The 20,563-nt window shown below is 33.1% G+C and overlaps 1 protein-coding gene across 1 annotated transcript in view; it reads right to left on the bottom strand.

The window, feature by feature from the left end:
• Positions 1-20,563, bottom strand: part of dpr11 (defective proboscis extension response 11) — a 255,589-nt gene that overhangs the window by 99,717 nt on the left and 135,309 nt on the right. Inside the window, exon 3 of the mRNA XM_073973776.1 lies at positions 336-406. Within this exon, the coding sequence (XP_073829877.1) occupies positions 336-406 (71 nt within the window). The remainder of the gene's footprint in view (positions 1-335; positions 407-20,563) is intronic.

Here is a 20,563-nt window from a genome sequence, read left to right as displayed (position 1 = left end):
ATAAATTTTCTTTAAAAATCCACGCCCAGCAACTGAAAATGATTTTTGTATTATTCTAAAGATGTTTACTTCACCTACAATAAGTACATTCTTATGCATTAACGCAAATCCTTAATAATCTTATCATTGTGAAATAATTCATGGTACTATTACGTTTTATGAATGCACACAACATAAATATGTCCATTTATACACACACACCCATGCATGCATTACATCATTACATCCTGTTATTGGAGCATGTGTGCATACAACATCTTTGCAACAACAACAACACCCACCACGCCAGTAAGTACTATTAGAAGGTAAAATGTCATCAACAATTTCTTAATTACCTGTCAACAGTAAGTATGTGGCCATCTCGAACACGTATCCAGGAAACTGATTTATTTCCGAGTTGTTTCACCTGCAAAAAATAACCAAGAGGAAGAAGATGAAGAAATGTAGCTGTCAAAACGAATGCAGTCTGTAATGGCAAACTAAGGATGCGGATGTGGTGTTGCAGATCATAAAGCAAATGATAAAGTTTGTATATAATGACCAGAAATAAGTAGTTGTCGTTAAGTACATACACAGTTGGTTGGTTGTGTGTGTAAAGTTAGGTTATGACATATAAGTCCTACTTAATTATTGTGGAATACAAAGTGTGTTATTTGTTTGTTTGGCATTAATATGTAATTAATATTTTGAAGATAGTATTGCATGAAAAGGAAATCAAATGCATTTTATAATTATTAATTAAATTAAAACAATAGGAAATCGGTCAGTTGTTGAAATAAGTATTGACAAGTAATTAATGATTAGGGTCATGGGAGAGAGGGGAAATTTTAAGCTATTTTAATAAGAAATTGAGAAATATTTATAAATGAAGTTATTGTAATTATATGTAGGAGCAAATATTCTTATATCTTTTCTTTAACAATTAAAAAAGACTCAGCCGACAGAAGGTACTTCAGTCTATTGCTGTACAAAAAAAGGTGGTCCTTGAAAGAATCCCCGCTAATATCGGGTTGTAGTCCAAGAGAAAATATTTTTTAAAAAATCCACGTTAATGTCGGGTAGTAGCCCTAAAGAAATATTCTTTAAAAAATCCACGCTAATGTCGGGTAGTAGTCTTTAAAGAAATATTTTTTAAAAAATCCACGCTAATTACATAGAGCAAGCTAATGTTGGATAGAAGTCCTTGAAAAAATTATTTTCAAAAAATTACATTAAAAAAATTGAAAAAAAAATATTCTTTGAAAATCCACGCATGTGATGGTCCTTGAAAAAATATTCTTTGAAAATCCACGCATGTGATGGTCCTTGAAAAAATATTCTTTGAAAATCCACGCATGTGATGGTCCTTGAAAAAATATTCTTTGAAAATCCACGCATGTGATGGTCCTTGAAAAAATATTCTTTGAAAATCCACGCAAGTGATGGTCCTTGAAAAAATATTCTTTGAAAATCCACGCATGTGATGGTCCTTGAAAAAATATTCTTTGAAAATCCACGCATGTGATGGTCCTTGAAAAAATATTCTTTGAAAATCCACGCATGTGATGGTCCTTGAAAAAATATTCTTTGAAAATCCACGCATGTGATGGTCCTTGAAAAAATATTCTTTGAAAATCCACGCATGTGATGGTCCTTGAAAAAATATTCTTTGAAAATCCACGCATGTGATGGTCCTTGAAAAAATATTCTTTGAAAATCCACGCATGTGATGGTCCTTGAAAAAATATTCTTTGAAAATCCACGCATGTGATGGTCCTTGAAAAAATATTCTTTAAAAAATCCACGCTTGTGATGGTCCTTGAAAAAATAATTTTCAAAAAATTACATTAAAAAAATTGAAAAAAAATATTCTTTGAAAATCCACGCATGTGATGGTCCTTGAAAAAATATTCTTTGAAAATCCACGCATGTGATGGTCCTTGAAAAAATATTCTTTGAAAATCCACGCATGTGATGGTCCTTGAAAAAATATTCTTTGAAAATCCACGCATGTGATGGTCCTTGAAAAAATATTCTTTGAAAATCCACGCATGTGATGGTCCTTGAAAAAATATTCTTTAAAAAATCCACGCTTGTGATGGTCCTTGAAAAATATTCTTTAAAAAATCCAGGCTTGTGATGGTCCTTGAAAAAATATTCTTTGAAGATCCACGCTTGTGATTGTCCTTAAAAAAATATTCTTAAAAAAATCCACGCTTGTGATGGTCCTTGAAAAATATTCTTTAAAAAATCCAGGCTTGTGATGGTCCTTGAAAAATATTCTTTAAAAAATCCAGGCTTGTGATGGTCCTTGAAAAATATTCTTTAAAAAATCCAGGCTTGTGATGGTCCTTGAAAAATATTCTTTAAAAAATCCACGCTTGTGATGGTCCTTGAAAAATATTCTTTAAAAAATCCACGCTTGTGATGGTCCTTGAAAAATATTCTTTAAAAAATCCACGCTTGTGATGGTCCTTGAAAAATATTCTTTAAAAAATCCACGCTTGTGATGGTCCTTGAAAAATATTCTTTAAAAAATCCACGCTTGTGATGGTCCTTGAAAAATATTCTTTAAAAAATCCACGCTTGTGATGGTCCTTGAAAAATATTCTTTAAAAAATCCACGCTTGTGATGGTCCTTGAAAAATATTCTTTAAAAAATCCACGCTTGTGATGGTCCTTGAAAAATATTCTTTAAAAAATCCACGCTTGTGATGGTCCTTGAAAAATATTCTTTAAAAAATCCACGCTTGTGATGGTCCTTGAAAAATATTCTTTAAAAAATCCACGCTTGTGATGGTCCTTGAAAAATATTCTTTAAAAAATCCACGCTTGTGATGGTCCTTGAAAAATATTCTTTAAAAAATCCACGCTTGTGATGGTCCTTGAAAAATATTCTTTAAAAAATCCACGCTTGTGATGGTCCTTGAAAAATATTCTTTAAAAAATCCACGCTTGTGATGGTCCTTGAAAAATATTCTTTAAAAAATCCACGCTTGTGATGGTCCTTGAAAAATATTCTTTAAAAAATCCACGCTTGTGATGGTCCTTGAAAAATATTCTTTAAAAAATCCACGCTTGTGATGGTCCTTGAAAAATATTCTTTAAAAAATCCACGCTTGTGATGGTCCTTGAAAAATATTCTTTAAAAAATCCACGCTTGTGATGGTCCTTGAAAAATATTCTTTAAAAAATCCACGCTTGTGATGGTCCTTGAAAAATATTCTTTAAAAAATCCACGCTTGTGATGGTCCTTGAAAAATATTCTTTAAAAAATCCACGCTTGTGATGGTCCTTGAAAAATATTCTTTAAAAAATCCACGCTTGTGATGGTCCTTGAAAAATATTCTTTAAAAAATCCACGCTTGTGATGGTCCTTGAAAAATATTCTTTAAAAAATCCACGCTTGTGATGGTCCTTGAAAAATATTCTTTAAAAAATCCACGCTTGTTATGGTCCTTGAAAAATATTCTTTAAAAAATCCACGCTTGTGATGGTCCTTGAAAAATATTCTTTAAAAAATCCACGCTTGTGATGGTCCTTGAAAAATATTCTTTAAAAAATCCACGCTTGTGATGGTCCTTGAAAAATATTCTTTAAAAAATCCACGCTTGTGATGGTCCTTGAAAAATATTCTTTAAAAAATCCACGCTTGTGATGGTCCTTGAAAAATATTCTTTAAAAAATCCACGCTTGTGATGGTCCTTGAAAAATATTCTTTAAAAAATCCACGCTTGTGATGGTCCTTGAAAAATATTCTTTAAAAAATCCACGCTTGTGATGGTCCTTGAAAAATATTCTTTAAAAAATCCACGCTTGTGATGGTCCTTGAAAAATATTCTTTAAAAAATCCACGCTTGTGATGGTCCTTGAAAAATATTCTTTAAAAAATCCACGCTTGTGATGGTCCTTGAAAAAATATTCTTTAAAAAATCCACGCTTGTGATGGTCTTTGAAAAAATATTCTTTAAAATATTCTTGTGATGGTCCTTGAAAAAATATTCTTTAAAAAATCCACGCTTGTGATGGTCCTTGAAAAAATATTCTTTACAAAATTCACGCTTATGATGGTCCTTGAGGTATTCTTTACAAAACTTAGTCTTATATTGGTCCTTGAAAAAATATTCTTTAAAAAATCCACGCTTGTGATGGTCCTTGAAAAAATATTCTTTAAAAAATCCACGCTTGTGATGGTCCTTGAAAAAATATTCTTTAAAAAATCCACGCTTGTGATTGTCCTTGAAAAAAATATTGTTTAAAAAATACACGCTTGTGATGGTCGTTGAAAAAATATTCTTTAAAAAATCCACGCTTGTGATGGTCCTTGAAAAAATATTCTTTACAAAATTCACGCTTATGATGGTCCTTGAGGTATTCTTTACAAAACTTAGTCTTATATTGGTCCTTGAAAAAAATATTTAAAAAAAATCCAATACATATTTAACAAATATATTTCCCCATTTTAAATCTTTATGAAGACCATTTCCGACATTGAAATTTTATTGAAAAATGTATGTTGATATTTTTCCCTCTCCTACAAATATCTACCTCATTAAATAATAAAACCATTTCATTAAATACAAAATACTTTGGAATACTCATAATTATAGTTGACAGGATGACAAGTAAAATATTTTGTGGTAAATATCATGGATATCAACATTTCAATGAAACATGAAACCCAACACAAGAAACCCCTTGGGGTTCATTATTGTTTAATTCACTCGAACAAATGGAAAATCCAGGAATTATATTTTTAATTCCTTTAACTCTCTTGCCTGCCAAGGCAAGGAATGAATGGTGGGTGGACTGTGGAAATTGAAACAATGATTGTTGTGGCCATTGATTTCTAGAGCAGACCAATAGCAGCAAGATGGAGAAAAGATCTTCAGTTCAGTACCATAGTTCTTTGTTTTGCTCGCATTGCCATGACATTTCTTGGAAAAAATACCCCTCACCCAGCAGAGTGTTGAATGCCATCAACACTGGATGGCATACAAATTATTTAATTACTTCTTAATTATTGTTAAAGTCACATCGATGTGGTGGCGTCGAGAATATTGCTGTTATTTCAACTTTCAATTGTTATTGCTTGAGTGAAAGTATTTGAAAAGGATTTCAAAGTTTAATTTCATTCATTACGTTATATAAACTAATTTCAATAACATAAATATAAAATTGACTTTATAACACCCCGGCACTCAGCACCCTCACATTCATAAGTAGAATTTTAATTAAAATTATGATGATAACCATGACAATAATTATTATTTAAAGATTTCATAGTTAACTTTATTGTCCTTTGGCTTTGTACACAAAGAAAGGCCATCACATGGCATGAATCCGTGACAACAGTATTATCAGCGGAGCATATTATGCAAAGGCCAGTCACCAATTATTGTTGTTATTGTAAAACTGTCATACAATTATTAGTTTTCTGTTATTCACAATTGATGAGTGAATAATTTGATTTATATCACATTGTTGTAGTTGTATACTGCCAAAAGGTTTTGTGATTTACCGTTAATAAGCATTCCCCTCAAACTCTCACAAATATCTCTAATTAAATATTTTCATTGTTAATTACAGTGTAATGCCTTTCAAACACACACACATTCACGTCAATAGGTCACGATTTTGATAACTGATTATCTTGTTACATATTCCATTCATTATTAAAATAATATTCAAAGTAAATTAGTTCATTACCGTATTGGGCCAAGGAAAGGAAATTAAGAAGCCATACCACAATTTATGAAATATTACAATATTTCCGGTTGTCAGAAGAGGCAGTGAAACACAATGGAAGATATAGATAGCTTAAAGATTTAGTTAGGCATGTGATTAGAAAGTAATTAATTGCATTGATTTTGATGTGGTCGTTCTGGGGTCATTTTTATGGCTGCTTTGTCTCCTAACCAGATCTTTTTGGGTTGCTTCAGAGAAAATAGGCTTTAAAATAATGACGAATTTCCACATATACTAATTAATTATTTCCATTTATTCTGATCTATTAAACTAAAACCAACAAATTGTAGGTTTCTTTATCAACTCGAGTGATTTGATTGAATAACAAACATACACACGCACTTACGCTCGTACGATAATTGCAACAATTTTCAAAGTAATTATTGTGGAATGTATCAACACAACGCAACACGACTAACTGTGTTTTAATGTACTTTACTAATGGACTATTGTTGAAACTATCAAAACCACCAGCCGCCATATATTCAATGTACATTGCACGCATAGCACGTTCCCAATGGCTGGGAATGGATGTATTGACCAAACCCCGCATATTTTGCATACCTATCATACTCAATGTGGTACATTTGAATATACATTGTATCTGCATGCATACATGCCTATAATGAATTCCTGCAATGGCACCCATACTTGGTCATTTGATTATAAACTCTATATGAATTAGAAGCATTTGAGTTTAATAAACATTGGTTATAGATTTCATGGAAACATTTAATGTCAGAAATGGAACTGAGCAGTGTAGGAAGTGATGTGTGGGTGGTAGCGTAATATAAACCAACAAGATTTTTGCCACTAAATAGAATTGGAGTTCATTATGTGGTTGCATTAAATGATGCTGTTAAAAGTGTTGCCAAAAATTGAATTAGTGTGTTGCGCAGTGTAATTTTTAAACGCAACACACATCTGTGTAATAGTGTAGCTGCATGCAGTTAAGCCTTAAACAACTTTTTATTACACTGAAGAGTAATTAACAATTAACACTGTGCAACATTTTTAAGGTAATCTTGTGCAAACAATTTGAACTGAGGATTTTTTGAAAGTACAGACCGAAACGATAATCACTTCAGATGGGTTTGTTGTGTCAGATCCAGCTTGGATTTTACGGCCCCATCTAAACGTGGTTAAATATTGACTTTTTGAAGCAATTCAGGGCTATATCTCTGAAACCAAGGCGAATCTTCTTCTGAACTCCGAAGCAAATTTGTACATAAGGACAAGAATAAAATATTTGGAGAAATAATGAACTCGAAAATATATGGGGCAAAATACCGCTGAAACAACATGTAGTAAGCATTGTAGAGTTTCAGTTTGTTCTGAATAATTGCTGAGATCTTTATTTGGAAGATTTTTGCAAAAGGTTACTTGGTTCAACTACCAATAATTTAGCCGATATCAGTAATTATGTAAAAGTTTTTCTTATAGGGTCTTTTCAAAATGTAAGTTCTTCTACTTTAAGGATATAGTATGCCAAAGACAACAAGGCCAAATTCCTAATCGTTTCTAATATAAAGGCCCGATAAATGCAAAAAACTGTAGTTTTAGACCGGTTTAGATGAGGCCATAAAATCCGAACTGGATCTGAGAGGACAAACCCCTACTAAGGTTTTTATAGTCTCAATATGTACTTTCAAAAAATGCACACTAAAAGTTGTTTGCATTTTTAGTGTTGCATAGTGTACTAAATTACCTTAGCGTTTACACGAAGTGAGCTATTTTAATTTTCCTCAGGTACTAAATTTTAGTGAAATTCCATATTTAGTGGACTAGAACTTTTAGGAGACATTTTGGAACAAAGTTCAGTTTTCACAGAATGATGCCCCCAGATCGGATAGTGTCAAGCGGATGAAATTGGCCACAACTTTTTATGGGAAATTTCACAAATTAAATTATTATCATTTTTGAGAGATATGTTTTGGCAAATTACGAGGTAAGATGCAAATTATAGGTAAGATAACAGAACTATGTATTGTCTAACATATGAGTGGGTTCCTCTAGTTTTTTGTTTGTATGTACAGAATCATGATAGAGGAATTCCCAGTTTTTACATTGTTTTATTTAACTTGCTTTGGTGTCCGTTTAGTTCAAATCTGGTAACTCATTTTCCACACAGTTGCACTTGACCAATCGAACTGAAACTTTGCACACTTTTCAGATTTGGATGATAATACATGAATATTGCCTATTTTTTCCTACAGCCCCATATAGCGGTACCATCCGATTTCAGGTATTTTTGAGGATTTTATCTTCATTTATGCCCGAATTAGCTTTCATTTGGCATTTGGGATTTCCACTGATACAGACATTTCCCCACCAAAAATTGTGAATATAGGTTCAGGTTTTGGTATAGCCCCCTTATAGCGGTACCACCCGATTTTAGGCCGAATCGTCTGTAATTTGCCAATGGGACCCCCCATTGGTACAGAAACTTCCTTACTAAAAATGATGGACATAAGTACAGGTTTTGGTATAGCTCCCATGTAGCCGTACCACCTGATTTCAAGTGTTTTAAAGATTTTATCTTGATTTCTAACCCGAATAGGCTGTAATTTGGCATTTGGGGTTGTAATGGTACTGAAACTTTCCCACCACAAATTGTGGACATAGGTCCAGGTTTTGGTATAGCCCCCATATAGCGGTATGGCCCGATTTCAAAAGTTTTAAGGATTTTATCTAATTTTTTAGGCCGAATTGGCTGTAACTTTGCATTTGGAGTCCCCAATGGTACAGAAACTTCCCCACCAAAAGTTATGAACATCAGTCCAGGTTTTGGAATAGCCTTTATATAACGGTACTACACGATTTCAGGCATTTTAAAGTTTTTATCTAAATTTTCGGCCTAAATTGACTATAATTTTGTTCTCAGTGGTCAAAAAAATGTATTTAATAAAATGTTAAAAATAAATAAATAATATTAACAAAAATAAGTTTCAGTGTTTTATTTAGAAATGCACTTAAAACTAGAAAATAATTTTCGCTTAGCCTCAATAAATATATTCTTTCTCATGATGGAATCTCTCAAAAAACGCTTGCATTTGAATTATAAATTGTGGCAAAATTAAACGGCAAGCGTTTTATTTGAGAGATTCCATCATGAGAAAGAATATATTTATTGTGGCTAAGCGACAAATTATTTTTTAGTTTTAAGTGCATTTCTAAATAAAACACTGAAACATAATTTGTTAAATTATTCTTTATAAATTAATGCAAATTACAAAGTATACGGGGTCTTGAAGTTTCTGTGCAACCGTTGGTCAAGAGTAATGTAATATCTGAAAATAATGGTCGGTTTTTCATTGGTCCATTTGGTCTATTTCTAATCGTATTTTTATATTTTTGTACCCTCCACCATAATATGGAGGGTATAATTAAATTTGTTATTCCGTTTGTAGCACATCGAAATATTCATCGGAGATCCTATAAAGTATATATATAGGGTAAGTATAGGGTAAAATTCTAAGTAGATATAACGATGTCCGTCCGTACGTCCGATCGTCCGTCTGAAATCAAGATACAGCTTTCAATTTTTAAGATAGAGCTTTGTGATTTGGTATAGAAGTTTCTATTACTCCTAGGATGTTTGGTATTGTAAATGGGCTAGATAGGTCCACGTTTTGATATTTCCCCCAAAGAACGGTACCTCCCGATTTTCGGTATTTTCAAGGTTTTAGCTTCATTATCCCACCGAAATGTTTGAAATTTGGTATTTAGTCTTCGTTAAGGGTATTAAACTTTCCCCCAGAATTTTCTCTGTATAGGTCCACGCCATCATATAGCCCCCCTAGAACGGTACCTCCCGATTTTCGGTATTTTGAAGGTTTTAGCTCCATTATCTCACCGAAATGGCTGAAATTTAGTACTAAGTCTTGGTTAGGGGTATAAAATATTCCCCCAGAATTTTGTCTGTATAGGACCAGGCCTTCATATAGCCCCCATAGAACGGTACCTCCCGACTTCCGGTTTTTTGAAGGTTGTGGCCTCGAAATGGCTGAAATGTGGTATTTAGGCTTCATTTGTGGTATAAAAAATTCCCCCGAAATTTTGTCTGTATAGGTCCACGCCTTCATATAGCCCCCATAGAACGGTACCACCCGATTTCCCGTTTTTGAAGATTGAGGCCTTCATATTCCACCGAAATGGCTGAAATTTGGTATTTAGTCTTTATTTGGGTATAAAACTTTCTACAATAAATTTGTGTGAATAGGTTGGGGGTATAAAACATCAATGAAAGGAAACTAATTGTTCCATTTTACTTCAATAACACTCGTGGTGGAGGGTATAACAAGTTCGGCCCGGCCGAACTTAACGACATTCTTACTTGTTTTCAATAAAATTTTGCTGATGTCTATGTTTCAATATTTTTCCTTTAAATATTTTTTTTTAATATTTTCATTAATATTATGAATATGAATATTTCTTAATGAATACTTTCATTAAATGATTTCATCCTGGCGAAGGGAATTATCAATTGGCTTTTTAGTTTATGAAATGATAATTTTTCTAGTGAAAACCTGAACTCTTTAAGCATCAAGTATTCTCATGTTGATGAGAATGATGATGTCAGTGCGTTTGGTAATCATTACTCTCTGTAAAGAAAGTAATGATGAAGTTAAGCCAATGGGGGAATACCCCAGACTTGAGCAATCATATGATTGAATCTTCAACAATAACAAAGTAAATATTTTTCATTAAAATATTTTTAATGTGTAATTTTCATTAAAATATTGTGTATTTTTCCGTAAAATATTGTGTATTTTTTATTAAAATATTTTTAAGGGATATTTTTCAATAAAATATTTGTAATGAATATTTTTTTTTAATATTGCTGATGACTAAGTTTCAGTACTTTTCCTTTAAATATTTTTTGAATATTTTCATTAATATTTTTATTACTATTAAGCGTGAATGTTTAATGAATATTTTTCATTAAGACATCTTAATGAATATTTTTTATTGAAATATATTTAATGAATATTTTTCATTAAAATTGCTTTAATCTGTATTTTTCATGGAAATATTTTACGTAATATTTTTGATGAATATTTTTCAATATTTTTTTTTTTAAATAGAACATTTGTTGGTTTGTTTTTTATTGGGATATCTGATACAATTTTGTTTTTGTTTTTTTTTTTAATAGTCTGGCTTAATCCCATTGTTGTTGTTTTATTATTTTAAAACAACTAATTTATTAGTGGAAAAAGTTTGCATTGTTCGCCAAGGGTTAAGGCAGGGAAGACTAGTTTCGATCCACGCCACTGTTTCTTGTTTGTGGATAACTGCACATATTCCCCTTATTCAAACAAACCTATCCTAGAGCGCAAAACAGGCCGTCTTCTGGCTTAAAGTGTATGTCCACCAGGGTATGTGGCGATTACTCGCCCCTCTTTTCAACCTAACCTAATTATTTTCTTTAAAATATTTTTTAAGAGCATTTTTATTTATATATTTTTAATTAATTTTTTTTTTCATTAAAATATTTTTGATGAATATTTTCATTATTCTTCTTTAAAATATTTGTTGATACTTGTTCGTTAATATTTTTATTACTATATTTTTTAATAAAGTTTTTTATGGATAGATATTTCTCATTGACATTTTTAATGAATATTTTTCATTGAAATACAGTATAGTCTCGACAACCCGGACAACGCGGCAATCCGGACACTAGAATTTTTTACATTGTAGCCCAGCAAACTGTTCGATGACAAATATGCCATTCAATCATGGGTGCAAGTGATCTGACATGTCACCTTTTTAGCATCTTCATCGATGAATTTTATATGAGTGTGGACCCCAAAAGATGCTATTCATTTTTGGATCCAAAGCATGCATTACATCAATGCTTTGACATATCATTTTCACCAATGCTTTGAAATGTCATTTTCACCAACCCTTTGCAATGACATTATCATTACGACGAGAGTTTTAACAACGTTGGTTGTGATTTCGAGTCTCCGACAACATCAAGTTATTTTAAATAATTTATCTCATATATTTAGAAAAATGTGTATAAATAAAAACACAAAATTCATCTCTATTGGATCGATGGGATGGGTTCAAATGCTGATGATAAGATCGGATCTTTCACGACTACCTTTGAATGGGTTCAAATTCTGATTAAAAGATCGGAACTTTCACGGTTTCCTTTGCATTGGTTCAAATGCTAATGGAAAGATCGGATCTTTCACGACTTCGTTTGAACCAATGCAAAAGATGCCATTAAATCACGTCATCGCATGGAACCACTACCTTCAAATTTTGCTGGCAGACTATGTAATCCGGACATCACATATTCTTGTGGCCTCGATGATCAGGACATCAATTTTTTTCATATTTAGACCATTATATTCTTATTATAGCAATTGGTGTATATAAGAAAAACTAATTTTTTTAAAGTTTTCGGTAAAAATTTCAACTTTCTGTCTAGCCACAGCTGACTCAGTTATGCAGCCAAGAATATATCGATATGGAACTAACTATCTGATTGTGTTGAATGAAGCAGCAGTGAAAAATGAGTCTTGCGTGTTCCTTTCCTCTAAAGGAATTAGTTTATTAGCCCTTGGACTAGTGGGAAACTTTCCCAGGAGCATGCAATATATTCCATCCATTGCCACCATCACGCGGTCATCGATATCTATTGACTGTCATTGATCGGTACACACGTTGGCCAGAAGCAAATCCACTTAGGGATATTACGTCTGAAACCGCTGCTCGGACTTTATTTTTTTTATTAATTCATTTATTTCTGTTTTAATTCATTACAAAAGTTATTTTTTGCCCCAGCGCCTTGAAGCTTTATAGGGGCTTATTAAAATTACAAAAAATTCATAAAGAACGGATTCTGTATTATCTCATTTAAAATTTAGAATATGGAAACAATTCACATGAAACTGGTATGAAAATTTAAAAAAATAAGAAAAGTTTACATCAGAAGTATTTCGACATTTCTTAACAAGTATAACTTTATTTCTCGTTTAAATGATGAAATTGTTGAAAGATTTTTAATGTTGTCGGGTATATGGTTAAATTCTATGCACCCACTGTGCTCTATTCTTTGTTTCGATGTTTCCAGTCTGCATCTTTTTACTCTTAGATTTGCTCTATTCCTGGTGTTGATCATAGTTTGATTGATTGATTATAAGTACCATACAATGGCAATATGTTTTTGGTTACATTGCTATATAACTGCAAAGTTGGGTAAAGCCTAGGCAAATTGTAAACAATTTTAAGAGCGTTGTTCTGTACTCTTTGGAGCGATTTCTATTGCGCAGTTTTCCTATGAGCATAGACCAGTGTCATGTAGTTTAGATGACTTTGTATTAATGCATTGTATAATAAAAGTTTGGTTCTGGTATCAAATTTTTGTCTGAATTTATGTAGAATTCCTACAGCAGGATCAATCTTATTTTTTAACTCATCAATAAGCAGATTCCATGTTAAATTATGTTGCATATATATTCCCAAGACAGTGAAATCTAGAACTGTCTTGGAATGTATTAAATCTATAAATAATTACTCCCAACACGGTAAGGTAAACATTATATGGGTACCAGGGCATACCGGGATTAGGGGTAATGAAATAGCAAACTCCTTGGCAAAACAAGCCAAGGAGCAACCAACAGTAAGTCTAGAAAACGCTAAGCCGTTTAAAGCTACGCGACTAGAACTAAAGACATGGGCAAAAAATGCACATGTATCCCTCTGGAGTAGTGGAGAGAAGGGAAAAAACACAAAAATCCTATGGGGAAACCCAGACGAGGACAAAACAAAAGAATTACTTTTACTAAGTAAAAAAGATATTAGTAGACTGACAGGAATCCTTACAGGTCACCTAGGTCTAAAAGCGCACCTGCACAAAATAGGTTGTGCAGAAAACAGTGAATGCAGAGCATGCGGAGAGGACGACGAAACGTTGGAACATTACCTCTGCCATTGTCAAGCCTTCACAAATCTGAGAACCCAGTTACTAGGGAATGACATTATACCAGGACTCGACCAAATTAGGACAATCGAGTTCAAAAAGATCAGAGACTATGTAAATAGGACAGAGATCCTAGACTAAGTCAAAAAAAAAGGATAATCCTTCCATAACCCAAAATTAGAGCGCACAACAGGCCTACTTATGGCTTAAGTGTATGTCCACATGGGCATGTGGTGATCTAGTATCACCCCTCTTATCAACCTAACCTAACCTAACCTAACCTATTCCCAAATACTTAAGAGATAGACTTTCATAAATAATCGTATCGGCAATTGTTATATTAAATGTTGCGTCATCTTGAGAACAGCGGGGTCGAAATCTTATAATTTTCGTCTTACTAGAGTTAACTATAAGTTTGTTCAATCGACAGTACTCCATGATAAGATTACCATCATGCAATAGTTCGTGATTATATGGATATAGAAGTGCAATATCGTCTGCGTACATAATTAGTTTTCCATATAGATCTAAATTAGATATGTCATTTATATAAATTGTGAATAACAAGGGACCCAATACGCTGCCCTGCGGTACTCCATGCTCCACAATACCAATATCACTTCTAATGCCGTTGATTTCTACATATTGTTTTCTGTTCGCAATATAACTCGATATTAGTTTTAACGCCTTCCCTTGAATTCCATAAAGTGCTAGTTTTGATAGCAGAATCTGATGATCGACCAAATCAAACGCTCTTGATAGATCGTAAAACGCTGCACCGACACCACCAAAATTCGAATCCAGTCCCTCACATATTAAGTTTACCACATTTACTATTGCTTCTTGAGTCCTGCTTCGTTTTTTAAATCCATATTGTCTTGCATACATCTGTCCCGTCTCCTCCAAAAAGGTCGACAACTGTTGATATATTATTTTTTCATATATTTTATCAAATAATGATAGTAACGCTATTGGACGGAAATCACAAACTTTGCTTGCATTCCCAGACTTAGGAATAGGAGTTATCTTAGATATTTTAAGAATCTCCGGATAAATTGATGTGTCTATCATACTATTGAATATTGATGTTATGTGCTCACTAATATAGTCCTTCGAAGCAATCAACACTTTGCCGGAAATTCTGTCATGACCAGGACTTTTACTAGGATCTATATTTGCTATTAAACTATCAATCTCCGATCTATTGACATAATATAAACAAAATCTTGATGGACATTGTGTTATGCTATGCAAATCGTTAAAGTGGTCTCCAACGTTGTATGGTATTTTACTTCTTAACATTCTTGGAATATCCAGAAAATAGTCATTGAAGGTGTTCGTGTTTACAGCATTGTCATCAACAACTTCTCCCATATCATTTCTTAATAGTATCTCCTTATTGAGCTTCCTTCCCAAGCATTCGTTCAAAAATTGCCAGCATTTGCGTGGATTTTGGTTAAAATTTTCAACATTATTGCTTAAATATGAATTCATACTCATTCGGCTAACGTTCCTCAACGTATATTCATTGTTCGCATCTCTTCCAATTCGTTTCCTCTTTGCCAAAAGTTTTGCTTTAAAAGCTCTTAGTGCTTGTAGGTTCTTATTTTCCCAAGGCGTTAACAGGGTTTTTGATAGTACCTTAAGTTCTTTATCTGTAGTGTTTTCATTAACAATTTCAGTAATTGTAGTTACAAAACGTTCCATATCAGAAGAAGGATTTCCTAAACAAGTGAAATTTGCAGCATAATTCTGAATACTTGCGGCTATGTTATTATAATTATACTGTTTGATGGATTTAGTGGTCACTTCGCTACTTCGAATATTACTTCTTAAACTGCACCATATAATATTATGATCTGATAACTCGCATTCTATTGAGCTGACATTCAATATTCTTGATTCGTTACTGGACGTGTTACCAATGTGTGGCATGACTCATAGTCTACTGAAGATAAAGTCGAGAATATGTCTGAAAACCCACTAGCTTCAAGCAAATCAATATTAGCATCCCCAATAACTATTGATGCTGTACGACAGCAACCACACAATTCGTTTTCAAGATATGTTAGGAATGAAGTCGTATTACATTTCGGCGAGAAATAGAACGTAGTAATTTTTAGAGGAACTCCATTTATTACAAAATTATCTAACGATATTCGTATGGCTTCGACGTATGCTTTACTCTCACAAAGATCTACAACATATGATATATTACTGCGTACATAAAATGACACTCCACCATATCCGTCCTTTCGACAACAGTGAATTGAGTTATATCCAGGAAGATTATACAACTGAATTTGGTTACTGTGAAACCATGTTTCCTGAATGGCTATCACATTTGGTAAAACAGGAAACTCTGATATTAGTAATTTGAATTTGCTATACGAAATACTTCTGATGTTTACAGATAAAATATTGAAATTATATTCATTATTTAATATTAAACTTTCAGAAAATGAATCAGAATTTTCAAAATAGTTTTGGTTAATCATTATTATTGATTGAAATTATTAAAAACATAATAATACATATACGGGATAATAATTTGAATCTTCTAAATACGTATCACGTTTTGGGGTTCCTCTCACTATAACAACTGACAGAGGAACGCAGTTCACATCTAAGATGTTTACGGAATTAACCAGGTTACTCGGCAGTCACAGAATTACAACTTCTGCATATCACCCTCAAGCAAATGGAATGGTTGAGCGGTTTCATAGGCAGCTTAAAGCTGCGATTATGGCAAGCAATCAGCAAACAAAGTGGTTCGATGAGCTTCCAATGGTTTTGTTAGGAACTATGTGTACTTTAAAGGAGGATTTAGGTCATAGTCCTGCTCAGATGGTGTATGGACACCAGGTACGTTTACCTGGTGAGTTGGTAGTTCCAAGTACGGTAGATTACAACTCTGAATTTGTGGATAAGTTAAAGGGATATTTCAAAGATATTCGATCTAGTTTATCGCATCATAAGGACTTACATATACATAGGCATTGATGCTTCAGGAGGGGAAGTGATGTAGGTACACTTTGTTATGCACATCAAAATAAATTATTTCATAGTATGCATTGTTAAAACTATTATAATTTTTCATTTTGGGAAATCAAAATATGTACTCATTTTCATGCATTCCAATTGTGTTCGTTAATAAACTATGTTGATTTTTATATAAACAAATCGTGTACCACAATTCGTTTATTTTATTGTACATCAAATTGGTTCTACACAATTTAACTAGAAATGTTTAAAATACTTAGTACTTTTGATTTATGGGTTTAGTTTTTATTGGGATTTAAAGTTGAACGAGCAGTGAGACCTTGTTTGTAAATTATTGTCCCTTTATTTTCGTTTCCTGACTACGGATTGTTGCTTAACAATCTGTTCGCCGTTTCTCCAAACAATATTGTTTATAAAATCCACTTTTAGAAAGCTAGTGCTGCTTGAAAATCTATTCTTAAAAATATATTAGTCTGTCGATTCTCAACAAATTTTTTAAGCAATTTTTTAAACATGATAAATACATCTCTTGGCTCTTCAAGATTTCCAATAACAATCCAAGTTTAATTCTTTAAAAACTACACACTAGAGTTCTGTTCATTCTTTAAACATGCTCATTAAATATCCTCCATGTGGTGGTCCTTCAATGATATGTATAATAATGCAATAATTTAAGAAATTAGTTTTATTTTCTTTTTTACTGTCTTCTAACGCACATATTTCAATGTCCAAGGACACCTAAAGCTTCCCCATAGAATTTTATTTATTGGTTTCTCACATTAATAAACCCTTATTTATTATTTTGTTGTCTTACATTTTTTGCTCTGTTTATTTTCTTCAGGGTCATAAACAGTTTGCCTTTCTCTTCATTTCATTTCCTGTAATGTGTGTGTCGTGTGTGGGGGGAGGACGGCTGTGAAGCAAGGAACATGAAAATAAAAATTAACCATAAAGAAAGCCAGAATGAAGGAATTTTTGTTATGACCGGTCATAATGTTTTTGGACACTTGGCCAAGTGTATTAAATATTAGTTATGGAAACCAACCACAAGCATAGAAAGAAGCCTACTGTGACGGTTTGTTTATGTTTAGGGAGCTGGCTTGAGGTTGGTAGGAAGAATTGTTTGTTTTCATATTGCTTAGGTGGTATGAACCAAAAACTTTCATGATGGTGCTGATGAAAAACGAAATATGTATTTTAAGGCCCGCATTAATTGTGGGTGACATTGTGTAAATAATAAAGAAAAATATTGAACATTGTGGTGATAAACACAAAGAAGAATAATTTCATAATTTTTATGGCAAATATTAAATTATTTACAAGGTTATTTTTTATGTGTTATGTTTACATAGCACTTATTCTACTTCTTTTTGGTTAAACATTAAAAATTATGCTGAAATTAAAGTTTAATGTTTGAATGAATTTTATTGCGGTCAACATGAAAACAATAGCATCAACAAAAAAAATCATGAAAATCTTTAACATCACGTTATGTGTATAGGTCGGCCTGCTTGAAATGTTAATAATCGATTTTAATGGACTTGCTCCATTTTAAAATAATGAACTTACATCACTTGACTTTATTCGTTTTTGTTTTTGTTAGGACCAAGAGTGTAATAAAACTCAACCGAAACAAATTGGCTATTGTCGTCATGGCGACAAGGTTTTTTACGATATACTTTAATTTTAGGTCAAAATGGTTATTGCGTTTAATGGTAGGTGGCAGGCAGCAAGGGTGGCTGGGACAATCGTTTTTTGTTTTGAAATATTAATAGCCATGTTCTTAGCAAAATATTGATTTTGATTACTCATATTTTTTTCGAGGGATGATGGTGATCGAAAATTTCAAAAAATGTCCATGGAATTGAAACAATCTTTAAAATATCCACACTTAATGGTCTGTCGATGTTTGGAAAAAATCCACTTTTGACAACCTGTATTCACGTCTAATGGTATTTGAATTTTTGGTAACCCCTTTAAAACACATGCTTAGTATAGTGCCGATTATTGAAAACGAAAAACTTATATAAACAGTCGACTAGTGAACAAACAAATTTTTAAATATATCTTGTACCTATATGGAAGACAATGTTTGTATGTTAGTATGTATGTTTGTATGTTCCGTATAGACTCAAAAACGCCTGAACCGATTTTCTGGAAAATTTCACATGGAAAACTCGTGGTGAAAATAGGCTATATATTTTTTCGGATTGGGCGGGGTACATTCCCTATGCCCGATTTTTTTTAAACGCTATTTCAGCACGCCCCCTTTTCAAATATGTTATTTATCCAAAACTACTGAACCGATTTTCCTGAAAACTTCAGAGAATGTACAGGGAGTTCCCTTGGTAAAAAAAAGTTTTATATTTTTTCTAATTTCGGAGGGGGCGGTGTACCGCCCCTATGTCCTATTTTTTAAAAACATTATTTTAGCAAAACTGGCGAACATATCCATAAGAAAACTAATTTGCGAGGCAATGGTGGTTGTTTCTTCGATACTAGGTACTCATTTGGAGCCTGATTACTGACCACGCCCACTTTTTTTAAATATGTTATCCAAACTGCTATTTTCTTGAAAATTTCAGAGAATGTATAGGGATGACCAGTGGTGAAAATAGGTAAAATATTTGGTTGAATTTCGTAGTGGCGGTATACCTCCCCTATGCCCGATTTTTTTAAACGATATTCTAGCACGCCCACTTTTCAAATATGTTATATATCCAAAACTACTGAACCGATTTTCCTTAAAATTTCAGAGAATATACAGGGAGTACCCGTGGTGCAAAAAGGTTATATATTTTGTTGCATTTCGGAGGGGGCGGGATATCTCCCCTATGCCCTATTTTTAAAAAAACGCTATTTTGGCAAAACTGACAAACGTATGGGTAAGGAAATTAATGTGGGTGCCAATGGTGGTTGTATCTCCGACCCTAGGTATTCATTTAGGGGCTAAAGACCCAACCACACCCACTTTTTTAAATGTGTTATAAATCCAAAACTACTTAACCGATTTTCTTGAACATTTCAGAGAATGTACAGGGCTGGTCCCTGGGGAAAATAGGCAATATATTTTGTTGAATTTCGAAGGGATACCTCCACAAGACCCTATTTTTTAAAAACGCTATTTTTGTAAATCTTGCGAACGTATCGGTTTGAAAATGAATTTGCAATGGTGGTTGTGTCTCCCACCCTAGGTCCTTAGTTGAGACCTAAAGACCCGACCATGCCTTTTTTTAAATATGTTATATATTCAAAACTTCTGGACCGATTTTCATGTAATTTTCAAATTATGTATATGGATATTCCCTGATAAAAACAAGCTATATGTTGTTGAATTTCGGCGGAGCGGGGTTTGAAAATTAATTCGATAGACAATGGTGGTTGTGTCTCCGACCCGAGGCACTTATTTGTGGCCTTAAGACCCGACACGCCCACTTTTTTATATCTCCAAAACTTCCAAACCGATTTCCATGTCATTTTCAGATTATGTACAGAGATGGCCCTTGGTGGAAATAGGCTATATATTTTGATGAAGTTCGGAGGAGCGGGTTATCCACTGTGCCCTATTTTTTAAATGCGCTATATATGTAAAACTTAGGAACGTGTCCGTTTCCCCGAACCTGGGTACATATTTTAGCCATAAGACCCGACCACTCCCACTTTCTTAAATATATTACAAATCAATGGAAATACAAGATGTTATGCATAACAAAGCTTTGGTGTTATTGAAAAGCATGTGTTTAAATTAGAAGGCAACATATCGATCGCTACAGCTTCATCAGGAACATTATAAGAAAGTGGAAGGACGTCACAGTCGGCCCTAAAGTTGCAACTGGACATTCATTTGAATGATGGCACATAAAAATTCCCTAGAAGCTTTAGATTGATTCTTGA

This window comes from Musca autumnalis, unplaced genomic scaffold (genome assembly GCF_047663935.1).
Source record: "Musca autumnalis isolate F117 unplaced genomic scaffold, ASM4766393v1 scaffold_1, whole genome shotgun sequence".
In the NCBI taxonomy this organism is placed as follows: Eukaryota; Metazoa; Arthropoda; class Insecta; order Diptera; family Muscidae; genus Musca; species Musca autumnalis.
The sequence above is the reverse complement of the archived record's forward strand: the minus strand, read 5'-3'. Positions and strand labels throughout refer to the sequence as shown.